The sequence below is a fragment of the Jatropha curcas genome, unplaced genomic scaffold (assembly GCF_041381405.1).
Source record: "Jatropha curcas cultivar XTBG-Jc1 unplaced genomic scaffold, XTBG_Jcur_1.0 HiC_scaffold_87_pilon, whole genome shotgun sequence".
In the NCBI taxonomy this organism is placed as follows: Eukaryota; Viridiplantae; Streptophyta; class Magnoliopsida; order Malpighiales; family Euphorbiaceae; genus Jatropha; species Jatropha curcas.
Genome location: NW_028322348.1, coordinates 40,457 through 62,415, shown reverse-complemented (window position 1 = coordinate 62,415; position 21,959 = coordinate 40,457). Strand labels below are relative to the sequence as shown.

The 21,959-nt window shown below is 32.9% G+C and overlaps 3 protein-coding genes across 5 annotated transcripts; all 3 read left to right on the top strand.

Annotated features, from left to right (window-relative positions):
- The first annotated feature begins 215 nt into the window (after positions 1-215).
- LOC149492184 (mitogen-activated protein kinase 4-like) lies at positions 216-4,148 on the top strand. Its single transcript, XM_089716820.1, has 6 exons — positions 216-610; positions 843-972; positions 1,430-1,567; positions 2,184-2,519; positions 3,031-3,178; positions 3,826-4,148. The coding sequence occupies exons 1-6, from the start codon at positions 444-446 to the stop codon at positions 3,990-3,992; spliced, it is 1,086 nt and encodes a 361-aa protein (XP_089572946.1). The 5' UTR covers positions 216-443; the 3' UTR covers positions 3,993-4,148.
- A 667-nt stretch (positions 4,149-4,815) lies between these two features.
- LOC105645541 (uncharacterized) lies at positions 4,816-8,854 on the top strand. 2 transcript variants are annotated; one of them, XM_089716821.1, is made up of 6 exons: positions 4,816-4,957; positions 5,610-5,720; positions 5,840-6,177; positions 6,747-6,842; positions 8,247-8,306; positions 8,407-8,854. In XM_089716821.1, exons 2-6 carry the CDS (start codon positions 5,618-5,620, stop codon positions 8,608-8,610), a joined length of 801 nt encoding a protein of 266 aa, XP_089572947.1. In that variant the 5' UTR covers positions 4,816-4,957; positions 5,610-5,617; the 3' UTR covers positions 8,611-8,854. The 2 variants fall into 2 exon arrangements, with proteins under 2 accessions (XP_089572947.1, XP_089572948.1); XM_089716822.1 differs by having other exon boundaries at positions 4,818-4,957; positions 5,583-5,720.
- A 1,563-nt stretch (positions 8,855-10,417) lies between these two features.
- Positions 10,418-21,230, top strand: LOC105645544 (cullin-associated NEDD8-dissociated protein 1). 2 transcript variants are annotated; one of them, XM_089716819.1, is made up of 15 exons: positions 10,418-10,616; positions 11,227-11,331; positions 11,669-11,838; positions 12,027-12,270; positions 12,354-12,519; positions 13,531-13,660; positions 13,999-14,113; positions 14,225-14,382; positions 14,512-14,596; positions 14,847-14,897; positions 14,974-15,056; positions 15,446-15,524; positions 15,617-15,718; positions 15,829-15,927; positions 19,297-21,230. In XM_089716819.1, the coding sequence occupies exons 4-15, from the start codon at positions 12,106-12,108 to the stop codon at positions 19,318-19,320; spliced, it is 1,257 nt and encodes a 418-aa protein (XP_089572945.1). In that variant the 5' UTR covers positions 10,418-10,616; positions 11,227-11,331; positions 11,669-11,838; positions 12,027-12,105; the 3' UTR covers positions 19,321-21,230. The 2 variants fall into 2 exon arrangements, with proteins under 2 accessions (XP_089572945.1, XP_089572944.1); XM_089716818.1 differs by having other exon boundaries at positions 10,420-10,616; positions 12,060-12,270.
- Positions 21,231-21,959: the final 729 nt, after the last annotated feature.

Below are 21,959 nucleotides of genomic sequence, written 5' to 3'. Positions count from 1 at the left end.
GGTATACCTACCCTTTAATTATAGGAAATGGTAGCATGGTTTAATTAAACATATTAATTATCCAAAATTCTAAGATTTTTTTATGATATACTCTATTTTAATTAATTATCCTTATTTTTTTAAAATTAAAAATATTTAATTCTTATAAAATATTAACTACAAATAAATATTCCATTCAAAATTCATCACTTGCCACTAAGTAGAAAATGCTTTTCTAAACTTGCTGTTTCAGTGTTCACATTATTCTGCAAATGAAAAGACCAATACAATACACCTCCCGCACAAGGGCCACCATAGAAAAAGTATAAAATAATCTTTACATTAGCACTTCCACCTCTAATCTAGCCCTTCCTTCAATTTCTCTTCCTGTCTCTCCGGTCTCTCCTGTAAACTCTCTTTGAAATCGGGTTCGGATTCGGATCCTCATAGTTGCTTTTGCAGAAATGTCAATGGAGTCAAGCTTTGGCTCCGGCGAGCATAAAATCGAAGGAACACCTACTCACGGTGGACGTTACGTCCAGTATGATGTGAACAGTATCCTCTTTGAAGTCTCCAGAAAGTATGTCCCTCCGATTCGTTATCTTTCCAAAGGTGCTCATGGTATTGTTTGGTAAGGTTCTTAATTACTTATTGTCCTTTTTTATCTATTGTTTGAGGTGCTCACCAGAACAACCGCTCCAGGTTTTTATCAGAAAAACTAAATTTTTTGGTTCAGTTCAGTTGTGTATGCGGACAAATGTTGTTCTGGCGGACTATAACTGATTACATTTTCCTTGCATTTGACTCAATGGCTTTGTCTTACCAACAATGGAAAGGAAGATGTGATTTTTTATTTCCTTCAGTGCTGTCAAGAATTCCGAGACAGGGAAGGAAGTTGCCATTAAGAAGATTGCTAATGCTTTCGACAGCCAGAGACGTGCTAAAGGGACTCTCCGAGAGATTATGCTTCTTCTGCACATGAACCATGAAAATGTGAGGTTCCTCGCTGTTGTGATGCTCATGAATTGACTTATTAACTTTGTCATATTGCTTTCTAGAGGTGTCTTCAGTTTTTTGCTCTGTTTGTGTCAGATATGGCAGCAATAATTTGTGTAGTTCTAAACTTTCCATTTCTTCTTCACTACACGATGCATGAGATCATTAATTTAAGTTAAATTTTCATTGTTGCAAGTAAGTATTTCGATTAAAGAAGTTGCTAGTGCATGTAATAAATTTCAATTGGTTGTTGATTTCTTCCTTTTGTTTTAATCCTGAAGGCTTAACTCTAAGCAAGACAACTCAGAAATTATTTTTTTGACCGGGTATGAAATATGCTATCACTGCTCTTTTCCACCGCGCGTGGGTGGGGGTTGGGGGGAATATTATCTTACTCTCTGTATACATATATTGGAGGAGTTATAGACTTATATCTCTCTCTTTTTTTCCTCAGATAATTTCTATCAAAGATATCATACGGCCTCCCCAGAAGGAGAACTTCAATGATGTTTACATTGTTTATGAATTGATGAAAACTGATCTTGATCAAGTAATAAAATCCAGACAAGAATTGACAGATGATCATTGTCAGGTATACACCATTCTTGTTCTTGGATCGCTTTCTTTTCATTTCTAGCTATATATATATATATATATATATATATATATATATATTTTTTTTTTCTCTTCTAGTGCCGCCATCATACTACGTCTGAAATTCTTGCCTCTTGCCATTGTGAACAATAACCGTCACATGCATTTCCTGTGGGGCATTGGACATCAAATTATTTTTCTCACATCCATCATCCTCTCTTTCTTTTACATTTCTTGATTTAAAGCGATGGAAACGGAATTAAAGAATAGAGCCAAACATTGGGAATATGTGGTGGCTGGTAGCAACAATCATGAATTAACTTTAGGTTGGGGGAGGATTAGTATGGCCTTTCTCTGAGCTTTACATTTTACATAAACTGTTTTTAGAGTTTAGGTGTTCCACCAAGCGTCCCATCTTAAAAAAAATTGAAAAGAAACAGAAATCCTTTGTCACTTTTGAATTTAGCGTCATAACGTGTGGCAGCCCATGGAACTATTCCAGTAAAGCAAATGCTTGACCTAATGTATTTTATTGTTGGTTATTGTCCATGAAAACAGGAATAAGCATAAATTACCAACACATTTTTTACCTTTTTTTTTTCTTTCTTTTGTAGTGCTTTCTATATCAATTGCTCCGAGGGCTCAAATATTTACATTCAGCAGATGTTTTGCATCGGGATCTAAAGCCGGACAATTTGCTCTTGAATGCTGAGGGTCACCTTAAGATTGCGGACTTTGGTCTTGCAAGGATAAAATCAAAAACTGACCCCATGACTGAAGAAGTTGTTAAACGCTGGTACCGAGCACCAGAATTACTCATGAAGCATTCATCAGATTACACTGAAGCAATTGATATATGGTCGGTGGGTTGTATACTTGGTGAGATAATGACAGGCGAACCTTTGTTTCCTGGTAACAAGAATAGACGTCAGCTGAAGCTTATCAATAAGGTATGTTATTGGACATTTCTCAGCAAATCTTCCATGGACTATCCTTGCAGCTATTTTTTTTTCCCTAAACTGAAAGCTTTTTATCGTTTCTAGTGGTGAAGACCTAAAATCTTTTGTTTCACTGATTTGTCATGTCATTATTGTTTTAGAGCCTTGGGTCTTTCTATGTTATGTGCCTTTTTGCATTTCTGATGTCATCGTTCTCTCTTCCACTCTTCCCTCTTCTTCTTTCTCCTCCCTCTCTCTATCCTTTTCCCTTCTGTGTCTTCCTATCTCTTGATGCATGGGTTTATTTCTGAGAGTGGTGGAATTAAATTAGCACAATCCTCTTTGGTTTGTTCTCTTGTGCTAGACAAAGCTTAATTTTAAACATGCATGCCACAACTGCTTAGAATGTTTGGAAATGAAATATTTAACTGGTGTACTGAGATATTGAATTGCATTGTCTTTATTTATAGTGTCAATTACTTTAAGTCAAATATCTAATCCATCTTGTTTTCTCTTTCTCTAGCTCATTGGTTCGCCAGATGATAATGCTCGAAGGCAAGATTTTGCTGCTAGATTTCATGATATGTTTCCAAATGTTCGTAATATGTCTAAAGATGCTGTTGATCTGCTAGAGAGGATGCTAGTCTTTGATTCAAATAGGCGCATTACAGGTATTAATATAACATGATTTTAGATTTAAAAAAAAAAAATTTCCCACGAGCATCCTCATACTTAGTGGTTAAGAGACTAATCTTGTTTGGGAGTTAGCAACTGCCTCTCCCCTCTGACCTTATAGAGGTTGTTTGCTGACTTTATATGTGTCTTACCACTTGAATTATTACTTATGGGTGACTTATTGTTGATTATAATGACTGGTTTGTAGCAGAGTGACAAAATTAATTATCTCAGTGTTTATCTCCATGACAATTAGAATAAGTATAGGTGGTTTGAATTAAACCTTGTTCGACTCAATAAAAAAAAAAAATCAAATGGGTGCACCTATGTTTTAACAGGCTTGGCACCCCGAATTTCACCACTGAGAAAAACTCTCTCTTTGCACTCTCCTTCACTTTCTCTGTCATCCTTTCATTTCCATCCTCAAAATTCTCTCTTTCTAAAGTAGAGAATAACACAAGTTACAAACTGAAAAAACAAAAAGAAAAAGAAAACTCAGAACTTGATTCAATTTGAACTATCAAAACTTGCTCGAGTAAAAATTGCATAATAATCAATTAACCATGTTTGATCTTTATTAAATTCTTAAATTGGTGTACTTCTTATTGGCAAAGCTTCTCCCATTTTGTTTCCTTCTTTGCAGTTGACGATGCTCTAAGCCACCCTTACCTGGCACATTATCACAATGTCGAAAAGGAGCCTGTTTGCCCGAGTCTTTTCAACTTTGATTTTGAGGAGTCATCACTGCCTGAGGAAACAATCAAGGAACACATCTGGATTATATCTGAACAATTCAATCCAGATCCATGAAAACTTATCGCTTGAGAAAATATTCCATGATTTCAATTCTCGTTGTAATCTTCCGTTTTTTTTTCCCCTTTTTAAGTTAATTTTAAGAGTAAGGTAGAATTTTGAAGTTGTTGGCCATTTTGTTCCTTCAATTATAATTTTTTTTCATTCCTAAAATAGTTCGATTTGAATTTAAATGATTGAGTCCTTTACATTTCTACCAACTTCCATTGGTTTCTAATAAATTTTTCTAGTGTCTCTGTGATGATACACAGTTCAAAACCAAGGGGATGAAAAGTCTTTCCAAAATTAAGATATAATAAAAGAAATTTTACTAATTTTATTATATATATATATATATATATATATATAAAAGTTAACATTGGTCTCTTAATTATAATCGAACTTAACTATGATATGCATGACTTATTATTTTGTTGATACTTTGATATTTTAAAATAACTTCTTTAACGAAGTATCTGATTTATAATTTTTCATTAACACTTTAGTTCTTTTTAAATTCCATTAATATTTTGGTCCCTTCGTTTTGAAAGAAATAAGAGTTTCATAATTAGTTTTTGAAAATAAAAGTGTATATATTAATTTAACTATAATTTAGATATAATTTTATTTTTTTCTTAAATTATTATAATATAATTACTCATGCAAAAATTAATTTCGTTGGATCAAATATAAATAAAAAGTAAACAGCTTAGACCCTAAACACAACAACGACCCTAAACCGAGAAACGAGGTCACACACATTACCAAAGTTGATTCCAAACCGGTTCTGAACCGGACCGAGGTTGCATCTTAGCGTACTCGGGCATTTTTGCCGGGCACAAAGAACACCTGTATTTACAAACAAAACTGGGTTTTAGGGTGAGAGCGAGTCACTGATACAAAAGCAACAGGAGCGGACACAAAACACACATCAAACTTACTTGCGGTAAAACAATTTCTCAATCAATCAGCTCCTTTTCACGGTACGATCTCTCGGTCTCTCTCTGCTTTTTCTGTCAACGTACAATGGAAAATAGGAAAAGAACTAATTCGTTTTCTACTTTTGTTTCGCTGTTTTCTTTGCTATTGTGGTTATCCGCTTTCGATTTCGCTGTTCAGGTTAGCTTGGAGGGTTTTCTGTTCTGTAATATATTTGATAATTTCATTTCGTTGGGTTGAAGGCGACTATTTCGGGTTTCGAATGTATTTGTTAATTTGGATATATTTGTGTTTTTTTAGTTTGATTGGGAGACAGACAAGTTGCTAAAACAATTTGAAATTTTTTTAAAATTTCATTATGAGCGTGTTCTTTTCTTAAATATTTGGTTCGTCTTGGTTAATTGGTAATTCTGTTTGTGCTCATTAGAAGAAATACTTATGCTTGCTTGTGCTCCCATTTTGTGTTTATTTACACCTTTGGTTGGTGGAATTGAGGATTTTTGATTTAATTTTTGTTACTTTTGCTTTCCTTTATGTTTTACATGCAAGCATATATGGGGATATGCGGCTGCATAATTCTTGCATTTTGGTCCAGAAAATTTGTGCATTTCGGTTTACAAATTAACAGAAAATTTTTGCACGCCCCTAACTTATCTAAGTTAATAACAGACTAATGCTATTTCTCAATCCTGCCAGCGGAATCAATGAGAAGAATAACCAGCGTTACTCTACGCTCCTATAGCAGCAGCTTATCCCACCTCCTCACCTCCAATTTCATAAAACCTCTTTCTACAGCTGCTCCTACAGGTGAACCTCTCTATCACTTTGCTATTCTTCAAAAATTCTGTAGCATTCATCGTCGCTTTCTCGGCTATCTGTTAATGTTGCTTATTGTGTTTTTTATTGTTCTTTTGGCATTTGGACAGGTGATCCCAGTGGTGATAAGGGAAATCCTAATTCCTTTGAGTCCATTGATGAGTTTGAGTCGCGAATATTTAATAGCTCAGATAACAGTTCCTTTTACCGAAAGCTCGATAGAATTGAGAAAGCTCGTAAATTTCCTGGTTCTAGACTGACTGAAGGAAACAGTCGGCAGACTTTGGATGGCCTAGATGAGAGTTTTAACTCAGTATCTGATGGCATGGGTGGAAAGTTGAAGGAAGCGGCCACATATTTTGAGTTTGATCCTAACGAAATAGGCAGCTATAACTATGTTTTCAGATCAGATATGAATTTTCATCATGGATCAACTTATGACGTTAAGGTATGTAGTATAATAGCCGTGACACTGTACTTAGAATATTGCAGTTTGAATGTTATGAGTTTCTACAAGTATTTTCAAAGCATAAGCCTTTTTAACTATATGCTTTATGTTTCTTTCTGATTGAAGAGTTTTGATATAGAACATAAGCTACAGCCCAATCAGCTGCGGCTATGGCGTGAAAAAAAAAGTCAGGCGGACATATGTTCAATTAATGGTTTAGGTATTAATTAAATTGTATGTTGTATGCACTATGCATTTTGTATTTTTACTGTTTATAGATGTTGTCCATAATTGCATTAAGTCATACAGTACATGTTTGAACTGACTGTTAAACCTGAGACATGCTGGCGATTATGAAAGTGATGATTTTTCAATTGATATCTCTTTTGAGGAAATTCCTTGGATCATAGAAGTAGTAGGATTTCTAGGTTAATCTTGTTCTGTCTTATAAATGTCATCAATAAGTGTGCTCTCTTTTCTCTGGCACTCTTTTGCTGGTGCCGTTTTGAACATTTTGTGCCTTTTTAATGCTCATGTTTGTCTTGTCTCAAGGTTGATTGCTTTTGCAGGATCTCGATCTTAAAAGGCCAGGAAATCGTAAACCTCCTAGAAGACAGGAATTTGAAGTAACAACGGAGGAAGTTCTCAGAAAAGCCGATTTCCGGGTGAGCTTTGCGTATAGTTTTTGTTTCATGTGCTACAAATAGGTTTAAACTGATGCTGCTATTTATGATTTGTTTAAAGCCTGTAACTGTAAATGCTGTTTATGGGTTGCTTATATTAGTACCTGGATTGGGTTTTGTATTCCCATTGATTATGAGTTAGCCATTGCTCTTATAGCTGTTGGCTCATCAGCTGGATTGGTAATTTGGTGGGAATAGAATACCATCTTACTTAATGTAATTGCAAAATTCAGGGAGCATACATCTTGCATGATACTACTTCAATGTTACAAAATGGTAAGATGTCCGTGCTTAGTGCCAAAGCCAATCAAATGATCCTCACCAGTCATCAGCCTGTCTACTAAAACTAGAAGACAAGATGAATCTCTAGAACTAGAAAAGCCAGATTAAACTAGATCAGCACATTCAATTAACTGTTTACAATCAATTGAAATTTGAAAATAAATACATCTTTGAAAACATTGAGACAAAAAGTTGCCTACTAAACTAAAAGCCTAAAACAATCCAGTTGGATTCATTCTCAGATTTGATGCTTGTAGTATGTGGCAGAGAGTTTATCAGACAATGATAGATAATGAATGGGACAATAAAAAGCAAAGAATTTTTTTTTTTTTTCTGAGGAAGTGTTTCTGTAAGAGAACTTAAGGATGTGTATGTGTTTGTGTTTTCTGTTCTATATACCCAACATAAGAGAATGACTAATTCACTAATTCTTAAAAGAATCAAAGAGGATCTCTATTTTTAAAAGCTTTTCTTTGGTCTGAAGTTCTGAATCTTCTGTCAACTGATTCTGTAAATGTCTCCATATTCATATCTGTGGTTATAGCTTCATAATAAAAACTAAGACCTTAAGAGTATCTATTATAAAAAGATTTTTATTTTAAATCTTTTTCGAGGTAATGATGAGAGATAGTTTCCTCAACCTTATTTTTATTGTAGTAGGGATCATGGAGTTTGCAATTTTTTTTTTAGATGGTGCTTATGTCTCCCTCATTTAACTTTTTTTAGATGTGAAATATCAATTTGATATGTGTCCTTACCAATATAAACCCATGTAGAATAAGATATTTTAACTATTATTTAATTAATTCAACACCTATTATTATTTACCCTTGTTTAGTATAGATAGATCTGCATTATAAAATATATTTCAAAATGATATAATTCTGTTATAAACCCCTTGCTTAGATGTCTGACTCCTGCTGCTTTTGTGATTCTCCTTTGGCTGCCTCTACCTAGAATAATGTCTTAGTTGAATGCTTTTACTTTTCATTTATCATTTTCCAAAAAACTAGTTCTAAACATAAAATCGACTTGTGACTATCCCAAATTGATCCTTGAAATTGTGGTGTGAATCTAAATTAAGTGGAAAGTTTTTTTGTGCAGAATGTTAGATTCCTTGCAAAATTCATAACAGAGGCTGGAATTATTATTAAGAGGAGCCAGGTAATGTGCATTATGGAGTGCAAATTCAAATGTTGTAATTGATTCAATCTAGATGATAAGATTATCCATATCTCTCACAGTTTTATTGTTCATTTTGTAGACTGGCATAAGTGCAAAGGCACAGAGGAAGCTTGCTAGGGAGATCAAAACAGCTCGTGCTTTTGGTCTAACGCCTTTCACAACAATGGGAACAAAGTCATTTGTTGTTGGAAAAAGTATGGAAAATCTTGACGAGGACTTCGAATATGAGACCTACAATACAGTTGATGATGCGAATGGGAAAGATGATTTTGTTGGAGCTTAAGTAGATTTTGCTGTGATGTGGGAGTAAACTCATGCTCCTCCACCCTTCTTTTCAGAACATTTAGGGAAGGATTGCTCTATCCAAAAGCCAAGATTGTATACCATTAGATGGTGAATTGGCAAGAAAATTTTGAGTCTTTGATTTTTGCATCATCCAATTGTGAAAGTGTTAGTTGCGGCCTAATAATAACTATAACACTGAAGATGCCTTTCTCAGTCATGATAAATTATGTTTGCTATTATAATTTATCTCCGTAAATTGAAGTTCAGAGCATATAACACAAAGGACAGGTTTAGAGTTCAAGAACTCTGTTTGGATCCATGGAATTTAATCCATGAAAACATTTCATGGATTTATCCGTTTCCTTTCTTTGTGTATACGAATTCATGAATTTAGCTTTCTTGGGAATGTATTGTCAGATACTGAAAAATTACATTTTCTAGTCATTTTTCATGTGATTTCAACTGTCAAATTCTTTCTTCTCTCTAAATAATATTTGGTAAAATGCAATATGCTGGGAAAAAATAAAATTGGTTTCTAAATTATAATCTAAGTCAATACATGAGAATCTTTTATTTTCAAAAATTAACTATGAATTTTTGAACTTTTAATTTTATTAACACTTTAATCATTTGGTTCAAAATACTCTATTGATTGTCAACTGATTGAAAATTTTGTTCTAACTTGATTTTTAAATTATAATCAAACTAACTATGAAATTATTAAATTATGATATGTATCCATTTACATGTTGGTATTTTAGATAGAAAGATAGAAAAGTGTTGGTAGATTCATAATTTAAAGTTTTCATTAAGGATGGAAGTGAGGTGAATACCTGCTATATTAAAATTACCTATATCTAAATCCGTTTAAAAATTCCGATACTTATATCGATTATAAACTCATTTAAAATTTCTTTTGAAATACCTATACACACAGCCATTTAAAATTTTAACACACACATCCACACCCATCCAACTAATATCCAAACGCACCTTAAATGGGTTGGAGTACATAAGATACCCACAAAAATCTATTTTACTTATTTATGCAATACTTCACTAAGTCTGTTATAGTTAATTTTCGCATAGTCCTAAAAGATAGATATGAAAAATAAACGATAGGACTATAAAATGAAAAGTATGAATGAAAGATAATTCTAAAATTCTAGTAGTTTGATACATTTTTTAAGTAATTAATTTTTTTTAGTATTTGATGATATTAGTGATTGGAGCTTTAGGTTTGAATTTTAATTTATTTTAATTTTAATAAAATACCCAATATATATATATATATATATATATATATATATATAAATTTTTACTTGAATTTTATTATATTTAATAAATATTAAACTATACAATGAGTTTTGGTGGGCAGAAGGTACCATAACTTTACATCCACCTCCAACACAAACTTAATAAAGATAATCAATTTGATACTCATATATTTAATCAATACCCAAACCTGCTTTAAAAAATTTTTTAGGTTGGGTACCCCCACGAAACCTCAACTTGCTTCCATAGCTAGCTTTCATGTACTATTTTGACTATAATTGTATTTTTTTCCTAAAATATATAATATAATTTTGCATACAAAAATTAATTTCGTTGGATCAAATATAACTAAAACAAGTAAACAGCTAGGACTAAGCATGTAGGTCAATCCGATAGACAAACACGAATTTAGGCACTCAAAAAAAAAAAAAAAAAAAAAAAAAAAAAAAAAAAAAAAACCAACGGACGAGGTTACTCGTCACAAGAGTTGATACAAAATCCTTCCTGAACCGGACCGAACGTACTCGGTCTTCTGTGGGCTTTTTTGTTAGGCACAACACAAAGAACACCTGTATTTCCAAACAAAAGTGGGTTTTAGAGTGAGAGCGAGTCACTGAAACAAAAGCATCAGGAGCAGAAACAAAAGACACAAAGTAGAAACAACTATAAACAGATCAATTTTACTTTCGATAATACAATTTCTCAATCAATCAAGCTCTTCTTTTCGCGGTACGATCTCCTCTCTCTTGCTGCTTTCGCTGTCAATGTACAATGAAAAAAAAAAAAAAAAAAGAAAATAACTAATTTCGCTTTCTACTTTTGTTTCGTTGTTTCCTTTGCTATTGCGGTTATCCGCTTTCGATTTTGCTGCTCAGGTCAGCTTCTAGGGTTTTCTTTTCTGTAATATATTTGATAGTTTCTTTTCGTTGGGTTGATGGTAACTATTTAGGGTTTCGAATGATTTTGTTCTAAGTTTTGTAGAAAAATCGAATGATTTTGTTTCAGCTGAGTTGATTTTGTTTTTTTATTTAACTTGTATGTTGCTTATATAGCCATAATGTGCGTGTTTTTTCCTTAAAAAGTTTTTGAGTTCTTCTTGGTTATGTGTTGATTCCTTTTCTATTCGTTAGAAGAAACACCAATGCTTGCTTGTGCTCCCATTTTGTGTTTATTTACACCTTTGCTTTTGTTGGGTTCATTGCTTGTGCCATCATCAAGTGTGGAATGGAGGATTTTTGATTTATTTATTGTTTTTCTTTGCATTCCTTTCTGTTCTACAAGCAACCATATATGGGGATATGCAGCTGCATAATTCTTGCAATTCCTTTTTCCTTTCTAGGTTGTAATATCAAGGGAGCATTAAAATCAGGTTTGAATTCTGAGAACACTGCAAGCATAGTTGCCAAAGATGGCGAATTTGCAAATTACTGGTATTCTGGAAAAGGTACTGCCCAATTCAGTTGTTTAATTTTTGCACACGTGCATCTTGTTCTTCTATGTTTTATAATAGTATGTATTCTGGAAAAGTTACTGTCCAATTCAGTTTTTTAACTTATGCACGCATGTGTATGTATTAATTTGTATTCTACATCCTCTGTTGCTTCTATGTTTTATGATAGTATGTCATATCTACTGGAGGTTTAGCATTGTGCAAAGACAATTTTGCTCCTTTGTGATGAGATCCTTGCTCCTTTATACTATTTTGGCTGGTGGTGGCTGTTAATTATATGAAGCTTTTCTCTTTATTGTCATTCAATTGATTTTGTTCCCTTTATTTGCAGATGACGGGTAAGGATAAAGATTACAGATATATGGCAACATCTGACTTGCTGAATGAGTTAAACAAGGAGACATTTAAAGCTGATACTGATTTGGAGATAAAGCTGTCAAATATTGTTCTGCAGCAACTTGATGATGTGGCTGGTGATGTCTCTGGATTGGCTGTGAAGTGGTATTCCTTTCTTTGCAATTATTAGATTTTGAGGATGTGACTAATCGAACTGAATATTTTGAAATTTATGATATTATTTTCTCAACTGGCTTTATGTAATTTCAAAATCTTTTCTTTTGATAAATGTTGAAGCCAATGAATGTCTCTTTGGATTCTGTTCCCACCAATATCATGATTTATCTTTACAGTACTTTTCCCTTGTCTGGGCTGTGGTATTGCAGTCTTGCCCCATTGGTGAAGAAGGTTAGTGAGCCATGAGTTGTAGAGATGACTAATAGGCTTTGTGATAAATTGCTCAATGGCAAAGATCAACATCGTGACATTGCAAGCATAGCTTTGAAGACAATTGTGTCTGAAGTTACAACACAATCTCTTGCTCAATCCATTCTTATTTGTCTATCTCCACAGTTGATAAAAGGAATAACTAGTCCAGTGAGTTTCTAATGGAAATGTTCTACTGATTCATCATTTTGAGGCCTCATGCATAATTTTTTCCTGATTCTTTTCTGCCTCAGGGAATGAGCACAGAGATAAAATGCGAATCTCTTGATATTCTATGTGATGTGCTCCATAAATTTGGAAATTTGATGGCAACCGACCATGAGTTGCTTTTAAATGCACTTTTGTCCCAGTTGAACTCCAATCAAGCCAGTGTCAGAAAGAAGACCGTTTCTTGTATTGGTATGATCAAGATAATTTGTTTTAATTTTCCAAAGATGTGTTTTTTGAAGGCATTTAACCAATAGTGTCAGTTCATAGTTTCTATGCTTGTTTCCCCTTTTTGTGTTAAACAAAAAGATCTAGTGCCAGTTTGGTTAAACTATTAATCTTTATTGATCAGTGTTTAAGCCTGCAACTGCTGGAGCAAGGCATTTGGTAAACGAAAAAACAGGAGCTAGTGATTGCATTTTTAACTGCAAGTTTGACATTTATAACAAGAATTTATAACAAGAAACTAGCTTTTGGATTGAAATCTCAAGATTCAATCTCTTGGATTGAAAGCTAAAGATTCTAGCTTGCGGATTCAGAATCTAGCTCTTTATAAAAAAATACCATTCAACTAGCAAAAGTTTACTGAAATACTTGCTAACAGTCTTAAAATAACATCAGTTGCATATATGAATTCTTGTGTACAAATAAAAAATAACTCAAGTTACATATGTGTATATGTGTGTGTGTATATGTACTTATAGCTATATACATAAAGAAAAACTGTATCTATTTATATGTGCTAAATACAGAATACTGTTGAAATATTAGATATAGCTGATTGAAAGTGAGCCAACCTTCCAAATGGTTAGAAAGTTTTGTTCCAAAAGTTTAGGGAACCTTTATGTGGTCTGCAGTCAACTGTGGCAGTTAGAGGTTCTAATTTATTGCAAAGTGTGAGTAGGACTGGTATGAGTTTGCATTAGCTGCTAGGGTGCCATTATGAGGACTAGACATGTTATTCACAAGTTGGTGATTTATCCTGCACTTTTAGTTCTCAATTTGGACAATTCTCTCAATGCATGAACAAAGAGAGCAGATAGGTTTTTGGAATGGATTATGTTCTTCATTTTATGAGATTTGCAATTAAGTATGACATGGTGGTTTGGATGTCTGTTTTGGGCTGCAACTTTAAATGAGAGATTCAATTTTCTGTCAACAAGAAAGGAAATTTGGCATGCCAAATATTTTCTCTTTTTTCAGTATCTCTTGCTTCAAGCTTGTCAGATGATTTATTGGCGAAGGCAACAATTGAAGTCGTTCAGAGCTTAAGAAGTAAGGGTGTAAAGCCTGAAATGACCTGTACAAACATTCAAATGATTGGTGCTTTAAGGTAAGCTACACTGCAATTGTTAGTTTATACTTTATTCCCTTTTCACTGTCCTGTGGGTATGTTTTGAAGAAAGTACACGATCTTCATGAAAAGTTAAATTTTGCATTATTTTGTGTGATCACTGGAGCTAGAACTTAAAAGAGGTTGGATATGATATCCAACATGCCAGTATCTATGCATGTGCTTGTGGTGTAATCTTGGGATTTTCAGTGCTGCAAAAAGTGAAACTTAGAGCTTTATGCTTTAGATTTCAATAATCATATTAATTGTCCAGTCATCCTTCAACGTATAAACCAAAGTATGGTTGTGCTCACAAATGTTGCTTTATGGTTTTTTAGCTGTGCTGTCGGTTACCGATTTGGACCTCATCTTGGAGACACTGTGCCAGTTCTGATTAATTACTGCACAAGTGCCTCGGAGAATGATGAGGAGCTTCGTGAATATAGCTTGCAGGTGCTGTATATCTGCCCACTCATTTTTTTTTCCCTTGATTTATTTTCATAAAATGCCTTATTAGCTTGTTAAATCATAACTGTGCTCTCAACTATTAAATTTTAACTGTAGGCACTGGAAAGTTTTCTTCTCAGGTGCCCCAGGGACATTTCTTCTTATTGTGATGAAATTCTTCATCTTACTCTAGAATACCTACGTTATGATCCAAACTTCACTGATAACATGGAAGAGGATACTGATGATAAGAGTCATGAAGAAGAGGAGGATGAGTATGTTTTCTGCAAAGTATGTGAGTTGATGAATAATGCATGTCCTTGATGAACTTGTTACTTAGTTCTGGTCCTTCTTTGTTTTTGCGGTGAGAGTGCAAATGAATATACTGATGATGAGGATGTCAGCTGGAAAGTTCGAAGAGCAGCTGCCAAATGCTTAGCAGCATTAATCGTTTCTCGTCCTGAGCTGCTCTCAAAGCTTTATGAGGAGGTATATATGCATTATCTTGTCAATCAATTTCTTGATATCATCCTACGTGGTGGCTTAGCTGGACTTTTGATTGATTCATTGCTTTGAAACTGAATATAAGCTTCAAAATGGGTGTCTTAAAAGATTTACCTCTTTTGACATATGATATATTCATGAGATTATGTCCTGATTTGTCTGATAAATGGGTTTCCTTTACAATTTCAAGATCTGGGATTAATATCATTGAACATTCAATTATCTTTTTATACAGGCCTGTCCTAAACTGATTGATAGGTTTAAAGAAAGGGAGGAAAATGTCAAGGTGGGCTGGGATCAATCAATTGTTGGTGTTTAGTTACTTTTACTCTGGCTAGTAATCTGATTATGTTTTGATACAGATGGATGTGTTCAATACATTCATTGAGCTACTACGTCAAACTGGAAATGTTACAAAAGGGCAGATTGATATAAATGAATCGAGGCATGTATCTGATGTGTTTCAAATTTCTCTACATCTCTCTTTTTGACTTGAAATTTACATTACATTGAGTTTGAATGTCACATGGTGCCCTTTTGAGGCATTTCTTGTTGCTGTTATTTGCTTTTCATTTGTTCTATATTTATCTATCTAGTTTATTCTATGATTTCAAAACCATCCTGAATATTATTAGAACTTCTAATACATAAAGGTGAATTTCAAATTGACTTTGATGGTTTATAGAGAAGCCACTGGGAGGAAAGCGTGGAACCATATTTTATGCTTGAATTTAGATATTTAATAAAATGGAATTATTTCATTTGCAATTTATTTCTTGTTTTAAGAGTTGTCTTTTGTTGAATTACTTATATGCTGCTGTTGTAGAGCCAAAGGTGGTTATTGAAGCAGGAAGTGCCAAAGATTGTTAAATCTATAAATAGGCAGCTTCGCGAGAAATCTATCAAGAGAAAGGTAGGGATTGGCCAAATCAGTCATGTATTTAGTGTGTTCATTAGCTTATAATGTTTCACAACTATAGTTGACAGCATCTCATTTGCCTGCAGGTTGGTGCATTTTCTGTTCTGAAAGAACTTGTGGTCGTCTTGCCAGACTGCCTAGCAGATCGCATTGGATCACTCATTCCAGGAATAGAGAAGGCATTAAATGTAAGTAAAATTGCTTAGAGGTGATTATCTATCATGGTCGCTTAATTTCTTACCCGTAGTTAAAGTTATTGTTTTTTGCTTTTTTTGATTCTTCATGTCACCATATCTAGTACAAATCTTCAACCTCGAATTTGAAGATAGAAGCTCTTATATTTACAAGATTGGTATTGGCATCACATTCTCCTCCTGTGTTCCATCCTCAAATAAAGGTAACAGCAATGATTCTTCCTGTATATCTTCATTGTACTTTTTATCAAAACTAGTATATATATATATATATATATGTATATCTAAAAATCCTTGTCTTGTTACTGGTGAGTAGGGTTGAACTTAGTTTTATGTGAATTGTCTCCTTTAAATCTATAGGCTTAGTTATTGCATCTCCTTTAATTGAAATTGACCTAAGTGTTTACATTTTAAATTGCTTAAAAGTTCACCATGTTCATTAAATAAAGGATAAAAATGCTGAACTTTTAAGCAATTTAAAATGTAAACACTTAGGTCAATTTCAATTATATAAAACCACTTTTCTTACACGATTAATGTTAAGGGAAGATTCTAATCAAGCTTTTTGGAAAGAAAAATTCTTAGCTGGTTTACCTTACTTCTTAGGCGAAAAAGTTAGGAATTATATTAAACACCAATATGGTAATCCAATTCCCTACAATAAATTAACTTATGGTCAATTAATAAGTATAATTCAAAAAGAAGGATTACAGATTTGTCAAGATTTAAAACTTCAAAAGACTTTAAAATCTGAATTAAAAAAGACTAAACAAGAATTAGGAAGTTTTTGTCAACAATTCAATTATAGTATAACCCCTACTCAGCAATGTAGTGGTCAATGTTCTAAACCATCAAGTTCTAGGAAACACTATAAAAAACATTATAGATCTAAGCCTAGTAAAGAAGACTATTATCGTAAAGATAAAACTAAACATTATAAGAAATCTAAAAATAAAAGACCATATAAAAAGTCTGAAAAAATTTCATACAAGGATTTAACTTGTTATAAATGTGGTAAGAAAGGACACACATCAAAATTTTGTAAATTCAATAAGAAATTGCATGAATTAAAATTAGAAGATGATGTTATAAATAAAATTCATGAATTGTATCTTACTTCTGATACATCAGATTCTGAGATACAAGAAAGTGAAAATCAAATTGATGAACTTGGTTCAACAACTAGTTCTTCCGAAAAATCAATAAATATGTTAACTAAAGATCAGAATACACTCTTAGAAGTAGTAAAAACTCTCACAGATAATGATCTTAAAAGTCAACTTCTTAAAAAATTAATTCAAAGTTTTGAAGAAGATAAAGAAGTTAAAATTAACATACCTAAAATTCAGACTAATACTTATGATTTAACTACTATATTAAATAAAAATAAAAAATTGGAGACAAAACTAACATTAGAAGATTTGCATAAAGAAATTAAAGTATTAAAAAATGAAGTCAAAGACTTAAAACATCAGGCACAAGTACATAATGAAAAAATAAAACAATTAGAAACCCAGTTGGTATCTAGTTCCTCTTCTGATGAACCAGATGATAAAATCACAGATGGAATAAATGAGATAAATGAAGATGAAGAAATAAATCCACATTTTCTTTTTCTTTTACAAGAAATAACATCTAGAAAATATTTAGTAAAATTAACTTTACAAATTTCACATGATTTTATAGTAAATGGTATAGCTTTATTCGACACAGGAGCAGATTTAAACTGTATAAAATCTGATTTAATACCACATAGATTTTGGTCAGAAACCCATGAAAACCTAACTACAGCTAATAAGTCTAAATTAGAAATTCTTGGTAAAATTGAAGCAGATATTGTAAATAATGAGTTAGAAATTAAAACAATATTCTTACTTTCACCACAGATAAATTATATGGTAATCTTAGGAACACCATTTATAAACCTCATTACACCATATTCTGTAAAAGAAGATTGTATTAAATTTAAAGTAAAAGGAAATAAAGCTAGGTTAGAATTTACTGAAAAACCTAGGAGAAAAAATTTAAATTTATTAAAAGCTCATTCTATTAAAACTTTGGAAATTAATTCTTTAATAAAATCTAAAGAAGAAGAATTAAATAATTTGAGAAATCATACATACCTCCAAAGGATTAAAAATCAACTCGAAGATAAAGATATTCAAACTAGAATTAGTAAATTAAGAGCATTTATGGAACAAAAACTATGTGCAGATCATCCCAATGCATTTTGGAAACGTAAACAACACATGGTAGATTTACCTTATGAAAAGGACTTTGATGAAAAGTCTATTACAACTAAAGCTCGGCCTATTCAAATGAGCCCTGAACTCATAGACCATTGTCGAAAAGAAATTCAGGATTTAGAAAGTAAAAAATTAATTAGCAAATCCAGAAGTCCTTGGTCTTGTGCAGCTTTTTATGTCAATAAAAATGCTGAAATAGAAAGAGGAGTACCTAGATTAGTAATTAATTATAAGCCATTAAACACAGCTTTAAAATGGATAAGGTATCCATTACCTAATAAAAAAGATCTATTAAAACAATTGTATAATGCAAACATTTTCAGTAAATTTGATATGAAATCTGGTTATTGGCAGATCCAGATTCATCCTAATGACAGATATAAAACAGCATTCACAGTTCCTTTCGGACAATACGAATGGAATGTAATGCCTTTTGGATTAAAAAATGCTCCTTCTGAGTTCCAGAGGATCATGAATGATATATTTAATCCCCATAGTAAATTCTGCATAGTGTATATTGATGATGTTCTAGTTTTTAGTAGAACATTAGAAGAACATTTTAGACACTTAAACAAGTTTTGCACGGTAATTGAAATGAATGGATTAGCATTAAGTAAAACTAAAATGGACTTATTTAAAACTAAAGTTAGGTTTTTAGGCCACTATATAGAACAGGGTATTATCCAGCCCATAGAACGAGCTATGGTTTTTGGGACCAAGTTCCCTGATGAATTAACCAATAAAACCCAACTTCAACGTTTTCTTGGATGTTTAAACTATGTTATAGATTTTTATCCAAACCTCAATTGCATGATAAAACCATTACATGATAGGCTTAAGAAAAATGCTGGCCCATGGACAGCCCAGCATACACAGTTAGTAAAAAAGATAAAGGCCTTAGTAACAGATATTCCATATCTTTATATCCCTGATCCAACAGCTTTTAAAATTGTTGAAACAGATGCTTCAGATGTTGGATATGGCGGTATTTTAAAACAAGTAATTAATAGTAAAGAACGTATTATTCAGTATACGTCTGGTCATTGGAACCCAACTCAAATGAACTATTCTACTATTAAAAAGGAGATTTTAAGTATAGTAATTTGCATAAACAAATTTCAATCTGATTTATTAAATAAAAAATTTTTACTTCGTATTGATTGTAAATCTGCAAAAGATGTTTTACAAAAAGATGTCAAAAATCTGGCTTCTAAACAAATTTTTGCTAGATGGCAAGCTTTACTTAGTATATTTGAATTTGATATTGAATTTATTCAAGGAGATAAAAACAACAATCCAGACTTTCTGACTCGAGAATTCTTACAGAACGATGGGCAGGAAAAAGGATAAGGGCAAAGCCCCTAAAGAAGAACCTGCATCACCTACTAAAGCTCTTTCTGAGCATTCAGAAGATTTACCTAAAACCCTAGACACTAAAATTTCTCCAGATCTTAAAAAATGGATTGAACAGTTAAGTCAATCCCCTGAAGTGTTTAAGGCGTTACAAAGTATAGCGTCCTCTTCCACAGAGGCGCCAGGTATGTCTTCTACACCTAAAGCGATCGTACCCGTTCATGGTACGGCTAGTCTGTCTCAAACGGTAGACAGTAAAGACTTATCAAATCCGTTGATGGCTGTGGGTTTGCCAAAAATCCAGTATACTCCAAGTATACATAAATGGTTTGTTAAAAATCATTTTGATTATGAAATTGAGATTGAGGATGGATATAACAATATTAATTCTTGGTCTGTTTTAAAACAATATTATCCTGAGGATTGGTATTTTCCTCCAACAGATCTCTCAAAACCTCAGGAATATTATCACAATATTCTTTTGGATACAGGCTCCGTAAAAATTAAACATAATTATGATTCAAAAAATAAATCGATTATTTTGTATTCTTCACTTAAAATCCACAGAATTCTTCATCCCAAGGATTGGCCTAAACCCTCTCTTTATACACCTGTACAATTTAAAGTTTTATATAAACATGTCCACAGTACTGTTTATAATTATTTTGATTACCGTGATGCATGGGAAAGAGTTTTTGCTATTCAAAATCCCACTGCTACGCATTCATGGTTAATCTATTTTGATACTTCATTCCGTACCGACTGTAGAGTGCCTAACTGGTTTAAAAGATGGTGGCAAACAAGGGGTATTTCCAATGAAATTCTCCCTCCTCCAATTCAGGCCTTATATCAGTATTTTAAAGCCCATTATAAACCTAGTCCTGCGGAAGCCCATATTCCTTCCCTTATGTATTATTGTATGGCCTTCTTCACGCCCTGGGTATATCAATGGTATTTGGACACTCAGTATGCCGTAGGAACATATCAGATTCCTATATTGGTAAAACGGCACAAGATTAAATGGTGGGGATCATTCAAAAACTCTACCACGGAACTTAAAATTGATCTTTGGATACGTGATAAATTAAAACAGGTCTCTCCATTAACCTATGCAACCACTCTTGCATTAAAGGATCAACCGACTTTCGGAATCCAAAAAGCACAGTGCCAAGCAAGGTTAGCTGCTGCTAAAACTCCGGATGAGTATAAAAGAATCTGTCAAGAAATGCTTCAGCATCTTTCAACAGATTCTGATTCTCCAGTAAAACCCTCATCAAGTAAAAAGCATGCAGACTGTTCCAGTAAAATATCTAAATCAAGCAAACAGAGGTGGGCTGACATGGCTTCCTCTTCTTCATCAACATCATTCCCACTGTCCTCCAACGAAGATAGTGATGATGAGACTTTTGAATCCATTATAGTCAAAAGTAAAGCTGATACGGCAAAAGAAAAATTAAAGCAAAAAAGCAAAGTAAAGAAAAAAGAAAAGAAAAAGAAGGACCCATCGTCCTCATCTGAGTAAAAGGCAGGTGAAACCTCATTTCACCATCACTTTCTCTCCAGGTAAAAACAAAACATGTGACGGCTACAGTAAAATCAAGTGGAAGACAATTCACTGTTCATCCACAGTAAAGGTCAACACTATTCAAGATTCGATGGCAGACCAAGAACTGTTCATCTACAGTAAAAGAAGCATAGTAAAGATTCTTTTCTATGTTATTTAAAGGGAGCCTTTCCTCTTGTGAAGGCATAAGCTTGAATAACCAAATATTCTAAACTCTCTCATCCTCTCCCCTAAGAGTTCTTTGTAAGCATTCAACGTTCGAAGTCTGGATTGTAAACTTTAAACTTGTAAGTTTAAATTTGAATTTCATATTTAAATAAAGTTATTTATTTAAATTTATAAACTGCTACTACTAAGCCCTGTTAAAGGCTTCCTTCTCTTCTCCCTCCACATTCTGACTTAGTTCTGGGGATCCCAGGCTAAGGTTGCAGGAACCCTCAACCTTAATTAAAATCAAATAATTAAAATTGATTGAGTTAATTGATAAATATTAGTTTGTAAATTTATAAGTATGCTCTGTGGTTGCACCTTCGTGTGATCTTCCACATCAGAAATATTGTTCTTGTTTGTTCATAAACATATACTGTTCATTCACTGTTTAAATTAAAACGGATACTGTTCATCTTTAAACAGATACTGTTTAAATTAAAATTCTTTGGTATATCAGCTGGAAACACATAACCTCCTGGTGTTTATCATTGCACTTGATAAACAAGGGAAACTTTGTGCTACAACGCTAAGTACCATATGAATTATATTCATGTTTTTGTAAATTTAAGAGAAAATAATATTTTGATTACAATATATAATATTAATTTAAATATTTTTGAAATATTAATTAATTTAAATAATAGATCTATTTTAGTTGATATGTTTGATATAAATTTGGATAATATAAATCATTTCTTGTTTGAAATATAATAAATACTTAAATCGGTCGATCTTGGTTATTTATGGTATCAGAGCCTGTATCCAAAAGAATATTGTGATAATATTCCTGAGGTTTTGAGAGATCTGTTGGAGGAAAATACCAATCCTCAGGATAATATTGTTTTAAAATAACCAAGGCTCT